Raw genomic sequence first — 20,364 nt, 5'->3', positions numbered from 1 at the left:
ATGTTCTGACTTTGTGGTTGTGGTAACTAGTGGAAAKCCACAACACCCCCAAGTGACACCGGAACCAAACAAGATCGCGTGCGCAGCTGCGCAGTCACCCTGCAAACATGGCGGTTCTTCTTGAAACAACATTGGGTGATATCGTCATTGATTTATTTACAGAAGAAAGGCCTAAAAGTAAGAAAACATGCACCAACACATCCAACGCTAATATTTGGTTACACAGCCTACATTTCGTAATAATTAATGCTTCTCAGAAAGTCAAATATCGCCTTAAGTTGCTGCTAGCAAGTGCTAGGTAACAAGATAGCCAACCATTCATTTACCCAGCGATAGCAAATGCTAACTGTTGTTACATTTATATTTCGGCTAGCTAACAAACATTTTAAAAGATAAGATTGCTTTGGGGACACTTCATCTGATAGTTCACTCTGTGTTTATGTGGCGCAATCATTGAAACTCAGGAAAAGGAAATCCTAATGTCTTATGATGTGTTCTCATAATGATGATCAGCTCCTTTTTTTCCTAGCATCCCTGAATTTCCTGAAGTTATGCAAAATCAAATTCTACAATTACTGCCTCATCCACAATGTCCAGAGAGATTTTATTGTGCAGACTGGAGATCCCACTGGGACTGGCCGTGGTGGAGAATCTGTCTATGGGTAAGTCCTCTTCCTCAGCATAAACAGCATTGTCCAAAATCATCATCACAGCTGTTGTTTATATCTCACAGGAATGTTGAGGATTTATTTTCTATACCCTCAGTAAACTATATGGAGACCAGGCCCGCTTCTATGATGCAGAGAAAAACCCACGGATCAAACACAGAAAGAAGGGGATGGTGTCCATGGTGAACAATGGCAGTGACCAACATGGTTCTCAGGTTGGTAAAACTGCCATCCACCTCCTCAGTATTTAACTGCTATCAGTTTGAAAGCCACAATGTTAGCCTACTGATTCGGGTAGGACAGATGGCAAGCATCTGAAATATTTTATTTGTGCTGTAACAATCTCCTTGGTCCCCAGTTCCTGATCACCACTGGTGAGAACCTGGACTACCTGGATGGGGTCCACACTGTGTTCGGAGAGGTGTCAGAGGGTATGGATGTCTTGGCCAAGATCAATGAGACCTTCGTTGACAAGGACTTCATCCCTTTTCAGGATATCAGGTCAGCAAATTGAATTTCCTTTTATCATATTTTAATGTAGCCATTTTAGAGGGAGATTAGAATCGAATTTTATACAAAAAAATATATATAATAAACACTCACTGTTCCATGAATACCTAGAGTGCAGGGTTTCCGTAAGATGGTAATAGCCTGCTTTTGGTCGATTTAAAATAAATAAATAGAAAAGCCGATAAATAAAATTGGCACTGGCCAGATTAACCTATATACCGATAAGCATGACCAGACAAATGTATTTACATCGACTGGTATTCCCATTAATTAATAGGATAAAAAGCATTATTTCGCAAAGGGATTTTTAATAAAAGATCATGCTTTTTACCCTATTTATTGATGTAAATACCTGTCGATATAAATACATTTGACTGGTCATACTTATTGGTCTATAGGTTAATTTACATTATTTAGTGAAATTAAATTGGCGCACGTGTACAGTATATTTGTTATGTATCTTATTTATCAATATGTGTACAGTATACAAATGTGGCATATCAAGAAGCTGATTAAACAGCATGTTCATTACATTTTGTGCTGGGGACAATGAAAGGCCACTTTAAAATGGGCAGTTTTGTCACACAACACAATGCCACAGATGTCTCAAGTTGAGGGAGTTTTTAATTGGCATGCTGTCRGCAAAACTGTCCACCAAAGCTTTTGCCCGAAAACTGAATGTTAATTTCTCGACCATAAGCCTTTGAGGTTGTTTTAGAGAATTTGTTGTTTTAGAGAGAAGTACGTCCAACCGGCCTCACAACCGCAGATCATGTGTAACCATGCCAGCGCAGGACCTCCACATCCGGCTTCCTCACCTGCAGGATCGTCTGAGACCAGCCGCCCGGACAGCTGATAAAACATTGGGTTTGCACAACTGAATAATTTTTGCACAGACTGTCAGAAACTGTCTCAGGGAAGCTCATCTGCGTGCTAGTCGTCCTCACCAGGGACTTGACCTGACCGCAGTTCGGCATCGTAATCGACTTCAGTGGGCAAATGCTCACCTTCGATGGCTACTGGCACGCTTGAAACGGATGAATCCCGGTTTCAACTGTACCGGGCAGATGGCAAACAGTGTGTATGGCATTGTGTGGGCGAGTGGTTTGCTTATGTCAACGTTGTGAACAGAGTGCCCCATGGTGGGGTGATGGTATGGGTGTGTATAAGTTACAGACAACAAACACAATTGCATTTTATCAATGGCAATTTTCCATTCATCCACTCCCATCCCGTCGTGTTTTAGCATGATAATGCACAGCCCCATGTCGCAAGGATCCGTACACAATTCCTGGAAGCTGGAAATGGCATGCATACTCACCAGACATGTCACCCATTGAGCATGTTTGGGATGCTCTGGATCGACGTGTATGACAGCGTGTTCCTGTCAATGTCCAGCAACGCAACTCGTCATTGTAAATAATAATTTGTTCTTAACTGACTTGCATAGTTAAATAAAGGTTAAATCAAATAAAAACACTTCAAAACACACATTGAAGAGGAGACAACATTTCACAGGCCACAATCAACAGCCTGATCAACTCTATGCAAAGGCGATGTCGCGCTGCAAGAGGCAAATGGTGGTCACACCAGATACCGACTGGTTTTCTGATCCATATACATCCCATACTTTTTTTTAAAGGTATCTGTGACCAACAGATGCATATCTGTATTCCCAGTCATGTGAAATCCATAGATTASGACCTAATTTATTTATTTCAATTTACTGATTTCGTTTAAATCAAATCAAATTGTATTTGTCACATGCGCCGAATACAACAGTGAAATGCTTAATTACAAGCCCTTAACCAACAATGCAGTTTTAAGAAAAAGTCTTAAGTAAAAATGTTTAAATAAAAGTAACAAATAATTGGGGCCTCCCGGGTGGCGCAGTGGTCTAGGGCACTGCATCGCAGTGCTAGCTGCGCCACCAGAGTCTCTGGGTTCGCGCCCAGGCTCTGTCGCAGCCGGCCGCGACCGGGAGGTCCGTGGGGCGACGCACAATTGGCCTAGCGTCGTCCGGGTTAGGGAGGGTTTGGCCGATAGGGATATGCTTGTCTCATCGCGCTCCAGCGACTCCTGTGGCGGGCTGGGCGCAGTGCGCGCTAACCAAGGGGCCAGGACACATGTTTCCTCCGACACATTGGTGCGGCTGGCTTCCGGGTTGGAGGCGCGCTGTGTTAAGAAGCAGTGCGGCTTGGTTGGGTTGTGCTTCGGAGGACGCGTGGCTTTCGACCTTCGTCTCTCCCGAGCCCGTACGGGAGTTGTAGCGATGAGACAAGATAGTAATTACTAGCGATTGGATACCACAAAAATTGGGGAGAAAATGGGATAAAATTTCATTTTTTTTTTTACAAATAATTAAACAGCAGCAGTTTAATAACAATAGCGAGGCTATATACAGGGGGTGCCGGTACAGAGTCAATGTGCGGGGGCACCGGTTAGTTGAGGTAATTGAGGTATTATGTACATGTAGGTAGAGTTAAAGTGACTATGCATAGATAATAAACAGAGAGTAGCAGCAGCGTAAAAGAGGTAGTCTGGGTAGCCCTTTGATTAGCTGTTCAGGAGTCTTGTGGCTTGGGGGTAGAAGCTGATTAGAAGCCTTTTGGACCTAGACCTGGTGCTCCGGTACAGCTTGCCGTGCAGTAGCAGAGAGAACAGTCTATGAATAAAGTGGCTGGAGTCTTTGACATGTATTAGGACCTTCCTCTTGTGGCCTGGTATAGAGGTCCTGGATGGCAGGAAACTTGGCCCCAGTGATGTACTGGGCCGTACGCACTACCCTCTGTAGTGCCTTGCGGTCGGAGGCCGAGCAGTTGTCATACCAGGCAGTGATGCAACCAGGCAGGATGCTCTCAAAGGTACAGCTGTAAAACCTTTTGAGGATCTGAGGACCCATGCCAAAACTTTTCAGTCTCCTGAGGGCAAATAAGTTTTGTCGTGCCCTCTTCACGACTGTCATGGTGTGTTTGTACCATGATAGTTTGTTGGTGATGTGGACACCAAGGAACTTGAAGATCTCAACCTGCTCCACTAGAGCCCTGTAGATGAGAATGGGGGCGTGCTCGGTCCTCCTTTTCCTGTAGTCCACGATCATTTCCTTTGTCTTGATCATGTTGAGGGAGAGGTTATTGTCCTTGCACCACACAGCCAGGTCTCTGACTTCCTCCCTATAGGCTGTCTCATCGTTGTCTGTGATCAGGCCTACCAATGTTGTGTCAACGGCAAACTTGATGAGGGTGTTGGAGTCGTGCCTGAACTGAACTGTAACTATATTTTTGTTCAGTGTAGATTGACATAGGCTAGAGATTTTGCTGTTCGTTACTCATCTTGTTGACTGATGAAAAGTAAATGTGGACAGTTGTTCTAACATCTTCAAAGTGCGCATCAGAATTAGGTAAGAAGGACCGCACATCGTTGCATCCTCGACTTCCATGTTCTGTTATTATGAATTACTGTAATCTAAATGCGATTTCTGTCAGTCAGTCTGACCACTGTGGGTGGGCGCCCTAATCAGGTTACGCACCCAATGTATGTGGGTCCGGTAAATTTCTCAAATGTCTGGTAAATTAAGGGTGCAATATGCAGAAATAATTTCCTATTTGCAAAAAGTCTAATAGTTGGCCTAATTTCAGTTTGTGACAAAACAAGCAAGTATAGTGTAGATAATCATTGTACCATCTAAACCGCTGTGAAATATATTTTCCATAACCAAAAATATTGTATTTTCAGCTGTTTGAAGCTGATGTACAAAACCGAAAGTAAAACACTCTCTAAAATGAAACTTGAATGGGAAGCATAAAAATAGCACAAACAGAACAGATCTACCACTTCTTAGACTTGCTTTCAGTGACAGATCTATAACTCACATTTCTATGCAAATTTGGTCAGGTCGCCCAAAAAGTTGCATATTGTAGCTTTAAAATGCGGCCGGTCAAATGTCCGGCGGCACATTTTCCAAAAGTAAACCCTGCTACAGTGTTGTCAATAAAATGACCTACTCAGATAGACATCCCAGTATAAGGTGGAGAGAAAATYGGTATGATACTTGTTTTGTCATTGCAGAATAAACCACACTGTGATCCTGGAAGACCCTTTCGATGACCCTGCTGACTTGCCCGTGCCTGACCGCTCCCCTGAGCCTACCAAGGAACAGCTGGATGTGTGTGACTGGACACTTTCTGTACCGTTGAATTAAAAGCAATGCATATCTCCCTTTCAGAGCAAAAGTATTGTAAACGATATTACTTTAATATAAAATTATAAGGTTTAAGTTAGTTCATTATTGTCTCCAGTACCAGAAAACAATGAACGATGCAACTTTTGACGTCTAACCTTACTGTCCCCTCTTTGGTGTGCAGAGTGGTCGTATTGGAGCTGATGAAGTGATCAACGACACAGATGGGAAGAAGGCTGAGGAGCTGGATGAGCTGCTGAAGGAGAAGGAGGCCAAGACCCAGGCTATCCTGCTGGAGATGGTGAGGGGGGGGGGGGGTCTTGTGGTTCGGTCCACTTAGCCTTGTAGAGGATGCCCATACTTTCAGGAGTGATGGCAGAAGGGATTTTGTAACACTCAACATTACCACTTGTTTGTACAGATTGCTGTTGAAGAACCCAGCAGTACTTCCACTGTAGTAGTTAATTAGCTAGTGAACATATTAGTGTTGTAAACATTATATGGTGGTTTTATAAGAGTTTTGTGGTTTGACGTGTGTATGTGCTTGTGTAGGTGGGTGATCTCCCTGATGCAGAAGTGAAACCTCCTGAGAATGTGCTGTTTGTGTGTAAGCTGAACCCTGTGACCACAGATGAGGACCTGGAGATCATTTTCTCCCGCTTCGGACTTATTAAGTGGTAAAATAGTCTATTTCAATATACTGGCCTCATAACATTACGATACATATTTAATTTTAAATAGACCTAGTCCTAACCAATTTAAATATTGAATGTTGGTGAGCTGTACCATGATTAACAGGTTCTTATTTTGCTACAGCTGTGAGATCATCAGAGACTGGAAGTCAGGAGAGTCTCTGTGCTATGCTTTCATCGAGTTTGAAAAGGTGTGTATTGGTTTGGTTTTCACGTGATTGCTTTATGTACCATGAGTTATCATAAAATCATTTTAGCCCTATTTTGATTATGCATGCAAATAAAAGTTGAACATTCTCCACTCAGGTTCATAAGTACACTGAACAAAAATACAAATGCAACATGTAAAGTTTTGGTCCCATGTTTCATGAGCTGAAGTAAAAGATCCCAGAAATGTTCCTTACTCACAAAAAGTTTTTCTCTAAAATGTTGTGTACAAATTTGTTTACATCCCTTTTAGTGAGCATTTCTCCTTTGCCAAGATAGTCCATTCACCTGACAGGTGTAGCATATCAAGAAGCTGATTAAACAGCATGATCAGGTGCACCTTGTGCTGGTGACAATTAAAGGCCACTCTAAAATGTGCAGTTTTGACACAACGCAATGCCACAGATGTCTCAAGTTTTGCAATTGCGCAATTGGCATGCTGACTGCAGTAATGTCCACCAGAGCTGTTGCCAGAGAATTGAAAGTTAATTTCTCTACCATAAGCCAGCTCCAACAACATTTTTGAGAATTTGGCTGTACGTCCAACTGGCCTCACAACTGCAGACCACATGTAACCACGCCAGCCCAGGACCTCCACATCCAGCTTCTTCACCTGCGAGATCGTCTGAGACCAGCCACCCAGGCACTGAGGAAACTGAGTATTTCTGTCTGTAATAAAGTCCTTTTGTGGGGAAAAACAAATTCTAATTGGCTTGGCCTGGCTCCCCAGTGGGTGGGCCTATGCCCACCCATGGCTGCACCCCTGCCCAGTTGTGAAATCTATAGATGAGGGCCTAATGAATTCATTTAAATTAACTGATTTCCTTATATGAACTGTAACTCAGTAAAATCGTTCAAATTGTTGCATTTATATTTTTGTTCATTATACAAATCAAGACTTGAGAAATATAAAGATAGAGATTCCTTTTTGAACAATTCTAGTGCAGTTGTGCAAAATATCAATAGATGGCACCAGTTAGTCAGAATTGAGAGGGTACAAATTAATTCATTTGAATGGTCATATGGTTTTGTTTACTGAAATTAATTCCCTTGTTCACTAGACCCATAACGGCTCACATGACCCTCTTTTAGATGCAATTGATGTCCTTTCTGTGCACAGGAGGAGGACTGTGAAAAGGCCTTCTTCAAGATGGACAACGTGCTCATAGATGACAGGCGCATACACGTGGACTTCAGCCAGTCTGTTTCAAAGATCAAATGGAAAGGCAAAGGTAAACACTTATTAAAACATAACTCACTTGGACTTTTATTTAAAGGTTTTGTGTGATCCATAAAGTATGCGTTATGTATACTTTCAGAGACTCAATTAAGCCCTAATAAGGCACTTAAACTAAAGGATGTGCCATTCACCTCTGCTAAGTAAAGAACTTCATAAGGTCTTTTGTTTTCTAGGTGGAAAGTATACCAAGGATGACTTCAAGGCCTATGAAAAAGACGTGGGATCCAAATTAGCTCTTAAGGATAAAGTCAAACCTAAGCAGGAGTATCCTTAAATGTGTTTATATTTGCTATTCAATATGTAGAGGAGAATATGAGTTAAAGTGTAAAATACTTAAACTCAACTGTGCACCATTTCACATAGCTATCAGGACAGAGAGACGTAAACTATTGTGAAGACATTTCTCTGTTGGAGGAAATTACATTTCTCTGAAAGACTTGGCAAACTTGGAATTACACACTTTACTTCCTCAAGTTTTTCTAAACATTCCCAAAAGCTCCAAGTACGACCTGCTTTTAGAGGAAGAGGAAGAAGGAACAAGCCGTCGGCATGCTGAAAAAAAACACAAGGATAAGAAACACGATCACTCCGATGACGAGGACACCAGGAAATCCAAGAAATCCAAGGTTGCCCGAAAATGGCTTTTGAACTAATTATTTTCCTTGTGGTGGGCACATGTACTTTCTTTCACAAGAATGTTTAGTAAGAGCATTCGAGTAAGCGTGACTCATGTAATTTGGGAATGGCTTGTCATTTCAGCAGTTGTGACACCAGTCACTCGAGCTATACTGAGTAATTCCACAGCGCTTTGTTTCAGCACCACCAAAGATTTCTCTTGAACCTTTGTCAAACCTCTTTCTCTCCCTATGTTATACCGACAGTGGAACAGTGAGGAGCCCAGGCGGGAGAAAAAGACAGACCGGCAGCATTCTCTCTCCAGGGAAAGAGACAGCCACCACAAGCACAGCAAGTCCCGTGAAAAGCACCGCCCGGAGAGGAGCCGCAGTCGCTCACCCAAGAAGTCTAAAGACAAGGAGAGGAGCAGACACCGATGATGAGAGAGGGAGAGGAACAGGGTTGGGGCCAATTCCATTTCAATTCCCCATCAATATACTGAATTGGAAAATCTTATTTGAAAAATACATGTCAGTTAATTTCATGAATTGACTCAATTGAAATGGTATTGGACCGCCCTGATACCTGTCACTGTGGCCCCTACTACCCCACCACCACCCATGTCTGAGAGAGCAGCACTAGGGACTCAGCCCTCACATTACATGGGGAAAAAAATATCCTGGGATGTTTACCCTAATTACCTGGAAGTAACACAGTGTTACATAACCTGAAAACACTGCTCATTATGAAGAATAAAACATTTCAGCCTGAACTGCTCGATTCCTATAGGTCAACATTCTGTATTTAGGTCTACACAGCATTTTCCAAATCAGTCTCCATACACACATAACTAAGTGCCCAGTCAGTAACGTTCTATAAGTATATTTGTATTTTGGTTTGACTTATACCCCACCCCCCTTTCTCTGTTTTTTAATGGGCAGCTGAATGATTTCCCACCATGTTTGCCCATATTTTAACCTTTTGACTGTAGTTTTTTTTGCAGCTTTGGTACAGTAAATAAATGTACCCAGCTAACAAATATTCCCACAACTTTAACCCTCAGACACATGAATGTTCTTAAAACGCACCTAGAACATTGTATATTCTGAGAATATTGTAACCACGTTCTAGATAAGTAATGTTTTACATTAAAGGAACATTCTCAATTTTAACACCAAAACATGCTAAAAATGTTTTAAGGTTTTTGCTAACATAGAATGTTCCCTCAACTAATGGAAAACTAGACACTCAAACATTAGGGGAACATCACYGGTAATATTACAAAAACCTTCTCTGTACCTAGAATTGTTAGCTGGGTAGTGGGCATGGAAAGCATGAGTTGTCTGTATGCACTGCAGAGGGGATTCCCTGTGTCATCCTCCCCATGAGTTCAAGCCGTATGTCACTGAAATAGCATGATACCCAGTGTTGTAGTCAGGACAGAGTCCAGATTTTCATGACTTCTGATTCAACCATTGGTGACTCGCCTTCTCGTGACTTGTATTTGCAGTTGGCCTGGATAGGGTACTATGATAAGGAGAATATTAGCAGCACTGGATGCGCAGAGCAACAAGGGTTCTGTTATCTGACAGTGAAAGGACACGCCACACACAGCCTACATCAGCTGGTGAGCTGCAAGGGAGTAAGTGATGATTGTGTGCAGGCAGACTCTGCTCCGACAATCATAGGCAACACATCGCATAAGCGACTCTTGCTTCCCCATAACCACCAGTCACCAGCCTACTTTTTCATTTTGGCTGGTTAAGAAACACAAACTGCTTTAAGAAATTGAAAACAATACTAGTATTGAGTTTAATGGTAAAACAGCAGTCTAGCTATTTGTCTCTCTCTCCCCTTTATTATAGACGAATATGCTGTCTTTGAATTTGTCGTCTCGCTCTACCCACCTCCCACGTTCCCCCCTGCATCTCATCGCCAGGTTCTTTTTACTCTGGAATAAAAAACCTACAGACATATCAGTGGGCGATTACAAAAAATTAGCTGAGAGCCGGACTTACCAGTCATATATGTAGTAAATAAGTAGTTAAACAGGTATTGTGTAGAACTTGTGAGGTAATGATAACTAGTACATTAGTTGTTTTTTCATGAGGGAGTGGCGATATACTGCCATCGGATGGCGACTAGAAACAATTGTATAATAAGATCTATTATAAATTGATGGACTTGACCATTGGTGACTTGTACTCGACTCGGACTTCAGCCATAGGGTATCGTGACTCTGACTCAAGCACAGGGGACTTGACTCGGGCTCGAGGTTTAGTGACTCGACTACAACACCGATGATTATTCACCTTCCAACTCCCTGAGTGATATGAGAAGAAGTTGGAGGCAGCCATGCAAGATGAAAGTTGTGTGGGRTACATTCATAAATGAGGTATCCTCATTTGGCTACAGTTTTAAATGTTTTGGTCAGTATATTGGCAGTACTGTCAGAGAGGGTATTAGTTAGCCSAACCCAAATCATGTGTTGAAGTATATTAGGGACATGTGTGGGAAAAACCAAAGGCGAGCTAGATGTAATTTGATAAAACCCTGACCCAAAGTGTTCAGAATAATGTTTTCAGCCTTGGCAGACAGAAGAATAGCACAGTGAGGGGTGCATGTGCAGCTAGCTAACAGTCATTGAGTTTTCCACAGGGCCTCTCCTTGTGCAACACTGTGGGCCACCACTTCTAGCCCCCTCGGAGTTCCCTGAATTAAAGCATGAGAGACCCTGGCCAACATTCACCATAATTAGTAATTTGACATTTCACAAATCATTCCATAGTTGGTTGTTTCTCCGAATGAGATGCCATTTTGAAGCTCCTTATAAGGAAGGGGTTGTTTTGAACTTTTACTGAGTGAGAGAGCATGCAAGTGTTGTTCTCTTTCATTTTTGTAACGGGTCGCCAAGCGACCTATGGGAACTCCTTCCCCTTCACACTGTGATTAAGATGTTTAATATCAAAGATGTTTACAGTCACGCCACACCCTTACTGTACCATGGGACCTGTCACTATAAAAGATGGTGTGGCATAACTCTCACTTTTATGTATTTTACATTACGCGATTAATATTAATCCCCTTCAGATTACTTTTTTACGGAATTGCGATTTTTTTCAACGACTCGAGGAGGTGCCTGAGTAGATTATTTTTTTATCAAATCTACTCCCCCTCTCTCGTTATTGTGCCTGCCTATACTAGCTAACTTTTATTGTTTTTTGTCTGGTATTTCCATCTTTGTGTGTTAGCTAGCTAGTTAGCTTCGGGTCTATCCCGTTACCTCAGAAGTTAGCTCCCAGCTAGCTATCTAAATTAGCCACACATACAGTGAGCTCCAAAAGTTTTAGGACAATGACAAATCTTTTGTTGTTTTGGCTCTGTACTCCAGCACTTTGGATTTGAAATGATACTGTCATGGGGTCCGCACCCAAGTTTGATGAATTCAGTTCTTCAAAGACTAAGACATGCATCCCTTTGTTCAAAGACTGGAGCATGCCAAATGACCCGAACCCCTGCCATGCCAAGCATATGCACTCGCTTAGCTACAGTTCTTGGAACAGATGAGAATGGTTTTAGATATTTCTCCCGTATGGACAAATAATTTGCTTTGCTTGTTCTGCCTGCTTCTCTTCAACACATTTCAGGCCAAGAGCTGCCTAACAAATGATGCAGGGCATCTAAAAAGGACACATGAAAGCACTGCTTCAGCCGTTAGGCTTAACAATTCAGCAGCGATACTGGCCTTGCATCAGAAGGAGCTGCAGGAACGCCTCTCTACAAACTATGACGCTGAGACCATGAAAGAACTGGCTACAGTTACAGACCTGATCATCCAATGCTTTCAGGGCAATGCTCAGATGGTTGGGAAATCTTTGGCAACGCTGTCGGTTGCACAACACCACCTATGATTAGCGCAGTCCAAGCTCCCTGACAAAGAGACGGTTCCACTCCTGGGTGTACCCATATCTGGCCAGACATTTAGCCCAGCAGCGGCCGAAATCCTCCACTCCTAGGTGTACCCATATCACCTGGCCAGACATTTGACCCAGCAGCGGCCCAAATCCTCCAAGTGTTTAAGGAAGACAAAGAAACACAGATGGAGCTTCAGCGCCTCATTCCAAAGCCTAGAATGCATCAGCCAGCAAACCATTACTCCCGTCCCAGGTCCCCAATTGGAATGCCAATAAACCAGGCTCAGACTCACGCTGCACATGCTCAGGAGTGGAGGAACAGACACTCTCTGCCCTACCGAAGTGGTGGAGCGCGGCATCGCCTCTTGGGCGTCCCCTCTGCACCACAGCATGCAGAGCCTTGGTCACATCAACACCGCTTTCTAGAGCACCACCTTTCCAACTGGAAAAGGTCAATGGCCAACAAATGGGTGTTACGAACTGTAACACAAGGCTATGCACCACAATTTTGTCAGCGACCCCACACTTCAGGGGTGTCTTGAAAACAACAGCTCGCAACCTTGCTCAAAAGCAAACACTCTGCTCAGAAATCTCATTGCTCCTGGAAAATCATGTAATCGAAGAGGTAGAACCAGTGCAACAAAACTGCGGTTCTGCTCAATCTATTTTCTGGTGCCAAAAAAAGGCCTCCGTCTGATCCTGGACCTAAGGTGCCTGAATCGTCATCTTTCAGCACCTACCTTCAAAATAATGACAATCAAAGTCATCCTTCAATCAGTACAACCAGGMGATTGGTTCACCACAGTGAACTTGAAAGACACATACTTTCATATCCCCATTCTACCAGCACACAGAAAATACCTAAAAAATGTTTTTTGCTGTCTACCCTTCAGCCTTTTGCTCGCCCCTCACACTTTCACAAAGTGCATAAGCTCAACGCCAACCCCACTTAGCCAAGCAGGAGGCAAGGTCCTGAACTACTTAGTTGAAAGCTACTGCTTTGGGCAAGCAGACACCTCCCATCAATACACCTGCCGGAGTGTAGAATCCGGCAGCAGACCTTCTCTCCTGAGGAGACCCTCTTCCTTCAGACTGGATACATCCCACAGTAGTGGAGATGATTTGGGCATGGTTTGGAAGGGCCATCGCCGATCTGTTCGCATCGCAAGACAACCCATTGTCCTATGTGGTTCTCCATAAAGGGTCCAGCAGGCCCACTCAGGTGTGATGCCCTATCACACAGATGGCCAAGTGGGCTGCTGTATGCGTTTCCACCAATTCGCTTGCTCCCTTAGGTCTTGAGGAAGATCAGTATCAAAAGCACGCCAGTTCTACTTGTTGCTCGACATTGGCCACGGCATCACTGGTTTTCAGACTTTGTACAGCTGACAACCTCCCAACCATGAGATCTCCCTCTTCGAGTGGACCTCCTGTCACAAGCGAACGGCAGGCTTTTGCACCCCAAACCCAGCATACTGAAGTCGTGGGTGTGGACACTGAACATCACCGCCTTATAGCTGCAGGGTTGGCCTCCTTGATAATTGATGCAGTTCAGGCAACCAGGACATCCTCTGGCATATTGGATTACCAATGCAATCATACGCTGCAGCAGGTAGACCAACTCCAGACGACATGGTGGCTCAACCCAGATAAGTGAGCGTACCTTGAACCTTGTACATGAGATGGATGTTCTATACAGAGGCCTTCCACTCTTGGTGCTGTTGCACCCAATTGAAGCCTCATGTTGTAAGTTCTAGCTTTCAGTTTGCTTGTGTATACAGTTGTATACCACAGTTGAAATTCTGAGTTATCCTGTAATTATATTCTGTTACATCCTGTGGTGGATACAAGGATGTCTGTGCTAAGTTAAATGGTGAGTTATCCCAATCTGTTGTCCGAAATGACCTCTTCGGTACAGCCTCTCCCATAGGTCGTTTGGTGACCTGTTACGGGGGGAAAAAGAGAACTTTGGGTTATGGATCTCTGATTAGAGTCACGAGTCGCCAAGCTTTCATGTCGTTCCTCCACCTCATTGGGGTTTGAGTGAAGTAATAGACAGTATGTCACTCTGTAAACATCTTTGATATTAAGCATCTCAATCACATCGTGTGAAGGGGAAGGAGTTCCCATAGCTCGTTTGGTGACCCGTTACTCTACTCAGAGAACCAAGGTTACATCCGTATCCCAACATTTTCCACCCCCTTGTCTAACCACTGTCAGAGACTTCCCACTGGGCACAAACATCAGTTCAACATATAGTTTTGATTTTATTTGGTTGACTCTGTTACGTCCGTCGTTAAATGAAGACCAAGGTGCAGCGTGGTAGGCGTACATTTTCTTTAATATAAATGTTCCACCAAAAAAACAATAAACAACTCAACGAACGTAAAGCTAGGAGTGCAACACCTGCAACACAAAAAGACAAGATCCAACAACAGAAAGTGGGAAAAAGGGCTGCCTAAGTATGATTCCCAATCAGGGACAACGATAGACAGCTGCCTCTGATTGGGAACCATACTCGGACAAAAACAAAGAAATAGACAACATAGAATGCCCACCCCAAATCACACCCTGACCTAACCAAATAGAGGAATAAAACGGCTCTCTAAGGTCAGGGCGTGACAGAGTCAACTAACGTGAATTCAATGTGAAATTAACAACAAATATCACCATGTCATTGGATTTAGGTTAACAGTTTGGTGAAAAACATATGAAATGCCCTGATGTTGATGACTTTTTGCAAGTCCAATCAGTTTTACACTTTGATTCAACATCATCACATTGATGTTTTTCATTGAAATTACGTGGAAACAACATTGATTCAATCAGTTTTTGCCTACTGCACTTGACAAAAGAAGTGAATATAATGGCCCTGGAGAAATGTAAACCATGAGCAGACAGTTATAGGATCCCACAGTCAGAAGRTGATTCCCATTATTGACCAGAATGAGGAAAAAATTGGGACAAAGGGAAGTGTACAGTCCTTTGACAGTCACAGTAATCCCGTTTGTTCTACAGACAGACAGGTGTATAATGTGTAATGTCTCAGTTGCAAAAGGTAGGAATGTACTTGTGCAGTTGTAGTCTCTTAAGCCTTTTGAATAGTAGTTAATTAAACATAAAACTAGACAATAACTTATTCAGTCAACAATACAAAGCTGCTCAAATGTTTGAAAAACTTCACACCCACGTTCAAGTTCAGTTATTTTCTAGTTTGTTATACAAAGAAATATGTTCCGTTCCTAAAATGAAATGTATTTCTTCCACAGAAGAGACACAGCAGTTGATCTTGATGTGTGACACCACAAACAACAGCCTTCAGCAGGATCATCGACTCTCATATGGGCCACTTGTGCACATTGAGCTGTAGGCTTACGCAAGAGTTTCCTGGTACCACACCGACAATGTCTTCCACAAAAAACATCAGGGAGAACCCCCAAGACATTCAAATATCACTTACCTGAAAAATTGCCTAATCTCCAGTGAATTTGGTGATTTGGCGATAGGATGTTTGCCAATGTTGATACAGTATCAACTGTCAGATAAAAAGAGCAAGGTTTGTCAGTTCCAGGAATCCTATCGGGTTCAGAATCAATTTAAAGGATCCTCCTCTTACTTTATTTCCCTATTATCAAATAAATATAAAATGTCTCAGTGGAAGTGGCGAGGGCAGAATTGGCAATGCCTCCTGTGGCATAGGGCCAGTGGGTGAGGAGGAGTAGAGAGCTCACATTTGCTTTGCCTCCACAACTGTCAAGTGATATTTGAATGTCTTGGGGGTTCTCCCTGATGTTTTCTTTGGAAGACATTGTGGGTGTGGTACCAGGAAACTCTTTTGTAAGCCTACAGCTCAATGTGCCCAAGTGGCCATACGAGAGTCGATGATCATGCTGAAGGCTGTTGTTTGTGGTATCACACTTCATGGTCAACTGCTGTGTCTCTTCTGTGGAAGAAATACATTGCATTTTAGGAACTGAACATATTTATTTTATAGTGTAGATCTTACAGACTCACTTTATATGTATAGTACCTCATAGATAGATAGTACACCAAAAGTATGGTCTGCTACTTGTGAGGCAGAAACCCATGTATGGATGTTTTATGTGTAACTGGTGTGAAATGGCTAGCTAGTTAGTGGGGTGCGCACTAATAGCATTTCAATCGGTGGCGTCAATCGCTCGGAGACCTTGAAGTAGTTGTTTCCCTTGGTCTGCAAGGGCTGTAGGTTTGTGGAATGATGGGTAACGGTGCTTCGAGGGAGACTGTTGTCGATGTGTGCAGAGGGTCTCTGGTTCGAGCCCAGGTTGGGGTGAAGAGAGGTACGGGAGCAAAACTGTTACATACACTACCGTTCAAGAGTTTGGGGTCACTTAGAAATGTCCTTGTTTTTGAAAGAAAAGCAAAAATAATTGTCCATTAACAGATGTCTCACAAATCCTCAACTGGCAGCTTCATTAAATAGTACCCACAAAACACCAGTCTCAACGTCAACAGTGAAGAGGCGATTCCGGGATGCTGACCTTCTAGGCATAGTTGCAAAGAAAAAGCCATAGCTCAGACTGACCAATAAAAAGAAAAGATTAAGATGGGCAAAAGAACACAGACACTGGCCTAGAAGGCCAGCATCCCGGAGTTGCCTCTTCACTGTTGACGATGAGAATATTCTACTTGTTTTGTTAAATGAACCCTCCACTGATTCTCACTACCGTCCATGCAGGCAGATAAGGATGTAGAATGCAAGACATTTTCCCAGGAATCTCTACCAGTTGATGGAACTGCCGTAATTTGAACTGTCCCTGCGAAAACAGCTGTCATGCATGTCCAATGAGATTGCCTCACCTCAACCAGAAATCCATGATTCATTTATTTAGACATTCACAAAAATATTCTGTAAATGTATCGTGCATACATCGAATGTCTTATTTTGTTGTTGTTAATTGTATAACAAGTGTTGTATGATGATTCTGTGCCTCACGCATGCACGTTGAGATGTTAAAATAACTGACTAGCCTACTGTATTATGTCACCACACAATTTGAATGAGCCGGATAAAGTTTACTGTACCATTGTGCATTATGCTGTGCTGCATGCATGCAAAATATTTGAACTGTGGCTAAGGTGATTTTCCTCACCTGTTGTTCAGCCGACTTCTTTGTAACCTAATACTGTATTTTTCAAATACATGTATTGAATATTTGTCCAAATTTGGACACACCTACTCATTCAAGGGTTTTTCTTAATTTTTACTGTTTTCTACATGTAGAATAATAGTGAAGACTCCAAAACTATGAAATAACACATATGGGATCATGTAGTAACAAAACAAGTGTTGAACAAATCAAAATATATGTTATATTTGAGATTCTTCAAATAGCCACCCTTTGCCTTGATTACATTTTTGCACACTCTTGGCATTCTGTCAACCAGCATCATGAGGTAGTCACCTGGAATGCCTTTCAATTAACAAAAAGTTAATTTGTGTCACGCCCTGACCTTAGAGATCCTTTTTATGTCTCTATTTTGGTTTGGTCAGGGCGTGAGTTGGGGTGGGCATTCTATGTTCTGTGTTCTATGTTTTATATTTCTTTGTTGGTTGGCCGGGTGTGGTTCTCAATCAGAGGCAGCTGTCTATCGTTGTCTCTGATTGAGAACCATACTTAGGTAGCTCTTGCCCACATGGGTTTTGTGAGTAGTTGTTTTGTGTCTGCACCAGACAGGACTGTTTCGTTTRGTTCACTCTCTTTGTTGTTTTTTGTTGTTTCAGTGTGCAGTTTATTTATTAAATTAAAATGAACACTTACCACGCTGCGTTTTGGTCACCTTCTCTCCAGGACGATCGTTACAGAACTACCCACCACCAAAGGACCAAGCAGCGTGGTGGAATGGACTCCTGGACATGGGAGGAAATCTTGGACGGCAAGGGACCCTGGGCACAGCCGGGAGAGTATCGCCGTCCTAAAGAGGAGCTGGAGGCAGCTAAAGCGGAGCGGCGACACTACGGGGGGGGGGGCACACGAGGAGATTGGCAAAGTCAGGTAGGAGACCTGAGCCAACTCCCCGTGCTTACCGTGGCGTGATGATCCATGGCACGAAGCCTCCAGTGATGATCCATGGCACGAAGCCTCCAGTGATGATCCATGGCACGAAGCCTCCAGTGAGGATCCATGGCACGAAGCCTCCAGTGAGGATCCATGGCACGAAGCCTCCAGTGTTGATCCATGGCACGACGCCTCCAGTGAGGATCCAGGGCACGAAGCCTCCAGTGAGGAGTTATGGCATGAGGCCTCTAACGAAGGCTGTCAGTCCGGAGCCTCCAGCGACGCCTTTCAGTCCGGAGCCTCCAGCGACGCCCTCTAGTCCAGAGCCTTCAGCGACGCCCTCTAGTCCGGAGCCTCCAGCGATGCCCTCTAGTCTGGAGCCTCCAGCGACGCCCTCTAGTCCGGAGCCTCCAGCGACGCCCTCTAGTCCGGAGCCTCCAGCGACACCCTCCAGTCCGTAGCCGCCAGAGTCTCCCTCCTGTCCGGAGCTGCCAGAGTCTCCCTCCTGTCCGGAGCTGCCAGAGTCTCCCTCCTGTCCGGAGCTGCCAGAGTCTCCCTCCTGTCCGGAGCCGCCAGAGTCGCCCTCCTGTCCGGGGCCCGCTGTGAGGGTCCCCAGTCTGGGGTCGGCGGCGAGAGTCCCTGCTCCAGAGGCGCCACCTAAGTGGGCCAAGCCTAAGGTGGAGCGGGGTCCACGTCCTGCACCAGAGCCGCCACCGCGGATAGATGCCCACCCAGACCCTCCCCTATAGATTTAGGTTTTGCGGCCGGAGTCCGCACCTTTGGGGGAGGGTACTGTCACGCCCTGTCCTTAGAGATCCTTTTTATGTCTCTATTTTGGTTTGGTCAGGGCGTGAGTTGGGGTGGGCACCAATAAGAAGAAGAAGAGACTTGCTTGGGCCAAGAAACACGGGCAATGGACATTAGACCAGTGGAAATGTCGCCTTAGGTCTGAGGCGTCCAAATTTGAGATTTTTGGTTCCAACCGCCGTGTGTGGTTCCCACCGTGAAGCATGGAGGAAGAGGCGTGATGGTGTGGGCGTGCTTTGCTGGTGACACTGTCAGTCATTTATTTTGAATTCAAGGCACACTTAACCAGCATGGCTATCACAGCATTCGGCAGCGCTACGCCACCCTATCTGGTTTGCGCTTAGTGTTACTATCATTTGTTTTTCAACAGGACAAGGACCCAAAACACACCTCCAGGCTGTGTAAGGGCTATTTTACATAGAAGGAGAGTGATGGAGTGCTGCATCAGTTGACCTGGCCTCCACAATCACCCGACCTCAACCCAATTGAGATTGTTTGGGATGAGTTGGACCGCAGAGTGAAGGAAAAGCTGCCAACAAGTGCTCAGAATATGTGGGAACTCCTTCAAGACTGTTGGAAAAGCATTCCAGGTGACTACATCATGAAGCTGGTTGAGAGAATGCAAAGCTGTCATGAAGGCAAAGGGTGGCTACTTTGAAGAATCTAAAATCTAAAATATATTTTGATTTGTTTAACACTTTTTTGGTTACTCCATGATTCCATGTGTTATTTCATAGTTTTGATGTCTTCACTATTATTGTACAATGTAGAAAATAATAAAAAATTAATTAAAACCCTTGAATGAGTTGGTGTGTCCAAACTTTTGACTGGTACTGTAAATGTTTTTATAAATATAAATGTGCCCTGTGCGTCTCCAAGCATGCTCTCCATACAGCCTAGCCCTAGGCCTATGGCCTATAGTATAGGCAATGGATAATTGAATTGAGACCACACTAGGCGCACTTGATATTGAGCGCCCAGCAGAGAATCAGGGATGAGGGGCAGGATCGGGCACACGTTGAGATATAATATGCAACTAATTCTCAAACACTGAGCTATATGACATTTAATCCATTACAAATTACATGACCCTCCCCCGGGCTAAATCAAACAATACTTAACCCTCCCTCTGAATTAATTGAAAAAGCATGACTTTCCTCCATTATATGACATATTACACTCATTACCGGGATGGTTGTTCCAGTTTAGATGATTGTGGTATTCTCAGTATTCAATCTTCCCTACCCCAGCAATCATTCTGATTGCAGGTTGCGAGTGAAAAAATGTCACTTAACCCAACTTTGTCTGGATTCAATCTGGAATTACACATCACTTTGCAAGCCAGCATAATGTGACTTGCAGACCTGATGTGGCCTGTAAACCAGGACTTTCCTAACACCACTGAAGAAAGGCCTTACTATACAGTATATGTAATTACTGTCATAAAGAATGTCATTTTAAATGCTAATAAGGCTGGTGGAACCTTTCATAGA

At 43.7% G+C, this 20,364-nt stretch overlaps 1 protein-coding gene across 1 annotated transcript; it reads left to right on the top strand.

The window, feature by feature from the left end:
• Nucleotides 1–67: 67 nt before the first annotated feature.
• On the top strand, nucleotides 68–8,884 carry ppil4 (peptidylprolyl isomerase (cyclophilin)-like 4). The gene is made up of 12 exons (XM_023974232.2): nucleotides 68–177; nucleotides 530–662; nucleotides 766–883; nucleotides 1,027–1,169; nucleotides 5,247–5,343; nucleotides 5,543–5,659; nucleotides 5,911–6,035; nucleotides 6,175–6,241; nucleotides 7,378–7,489; nucleotides 7,671–7,761; nucleotides 7,994–8,123; nucleotides 8,379–8,884. The coding sequence occupies exons 1-12, from the start codon at nucleotides 108–110 to the stop codon at nucleotides 8,550–8,552; spliced, it is 1,377 nt and encodes a 458-aa protein (XP_023830000.1). The 5' UTR covers nucleotides 68–107; the 3' UTR covers nucleotides 8,553–8,884.
• Nucleotides 8,885–20,364: the final 11,480 nt, after the last annotated feature.

This window comes from Salvelinus sp. IW2-2015, linkage group LG28 (genome assembly GCF_002910315.2).
Source record: "Salvelinus sp. IW2-2015 linkage group LG28, ASM291031v2, whole genome shotgun sequence".
Lineage (NCBI taxonomy): Eukaryota > Metazoa > Chordata > Actinopteri > Salmoniformes > Salmonidae > Salvelinus > Salvelinus sp. IW2-2015.
The sequence above is the reverse complement of the archived record's forward strand: the minus strand, read 5'-3'. Positions and strand labels throughout refer to the sequence as shown.

Excerpts from the sequence above, each read along its gene's own strand:
- ppil4 (XM_023974232.2), top strand. The coding sequence starts at position 108 with ATGGCGGTTCTTCTTGAAACAACATTGGGTGATATCGTCATTGATTTA. Across the intron at positions 5,344-5,542 it reads CTACCAAGGAACAGCTGGAT|AGTGGTCGTATTGGAGCTGA; the intron begins GTGTGTGACTGG and ends TTTGGTGTGCAG. Across the intron at positions 8,124-8,378 it reads GGAAATCCAAGAAATCCAAG|TGGAACAGTGAGGAGCCCAG; the intron begins GTTGCCCGAAAA and ends TTATACCGACAG.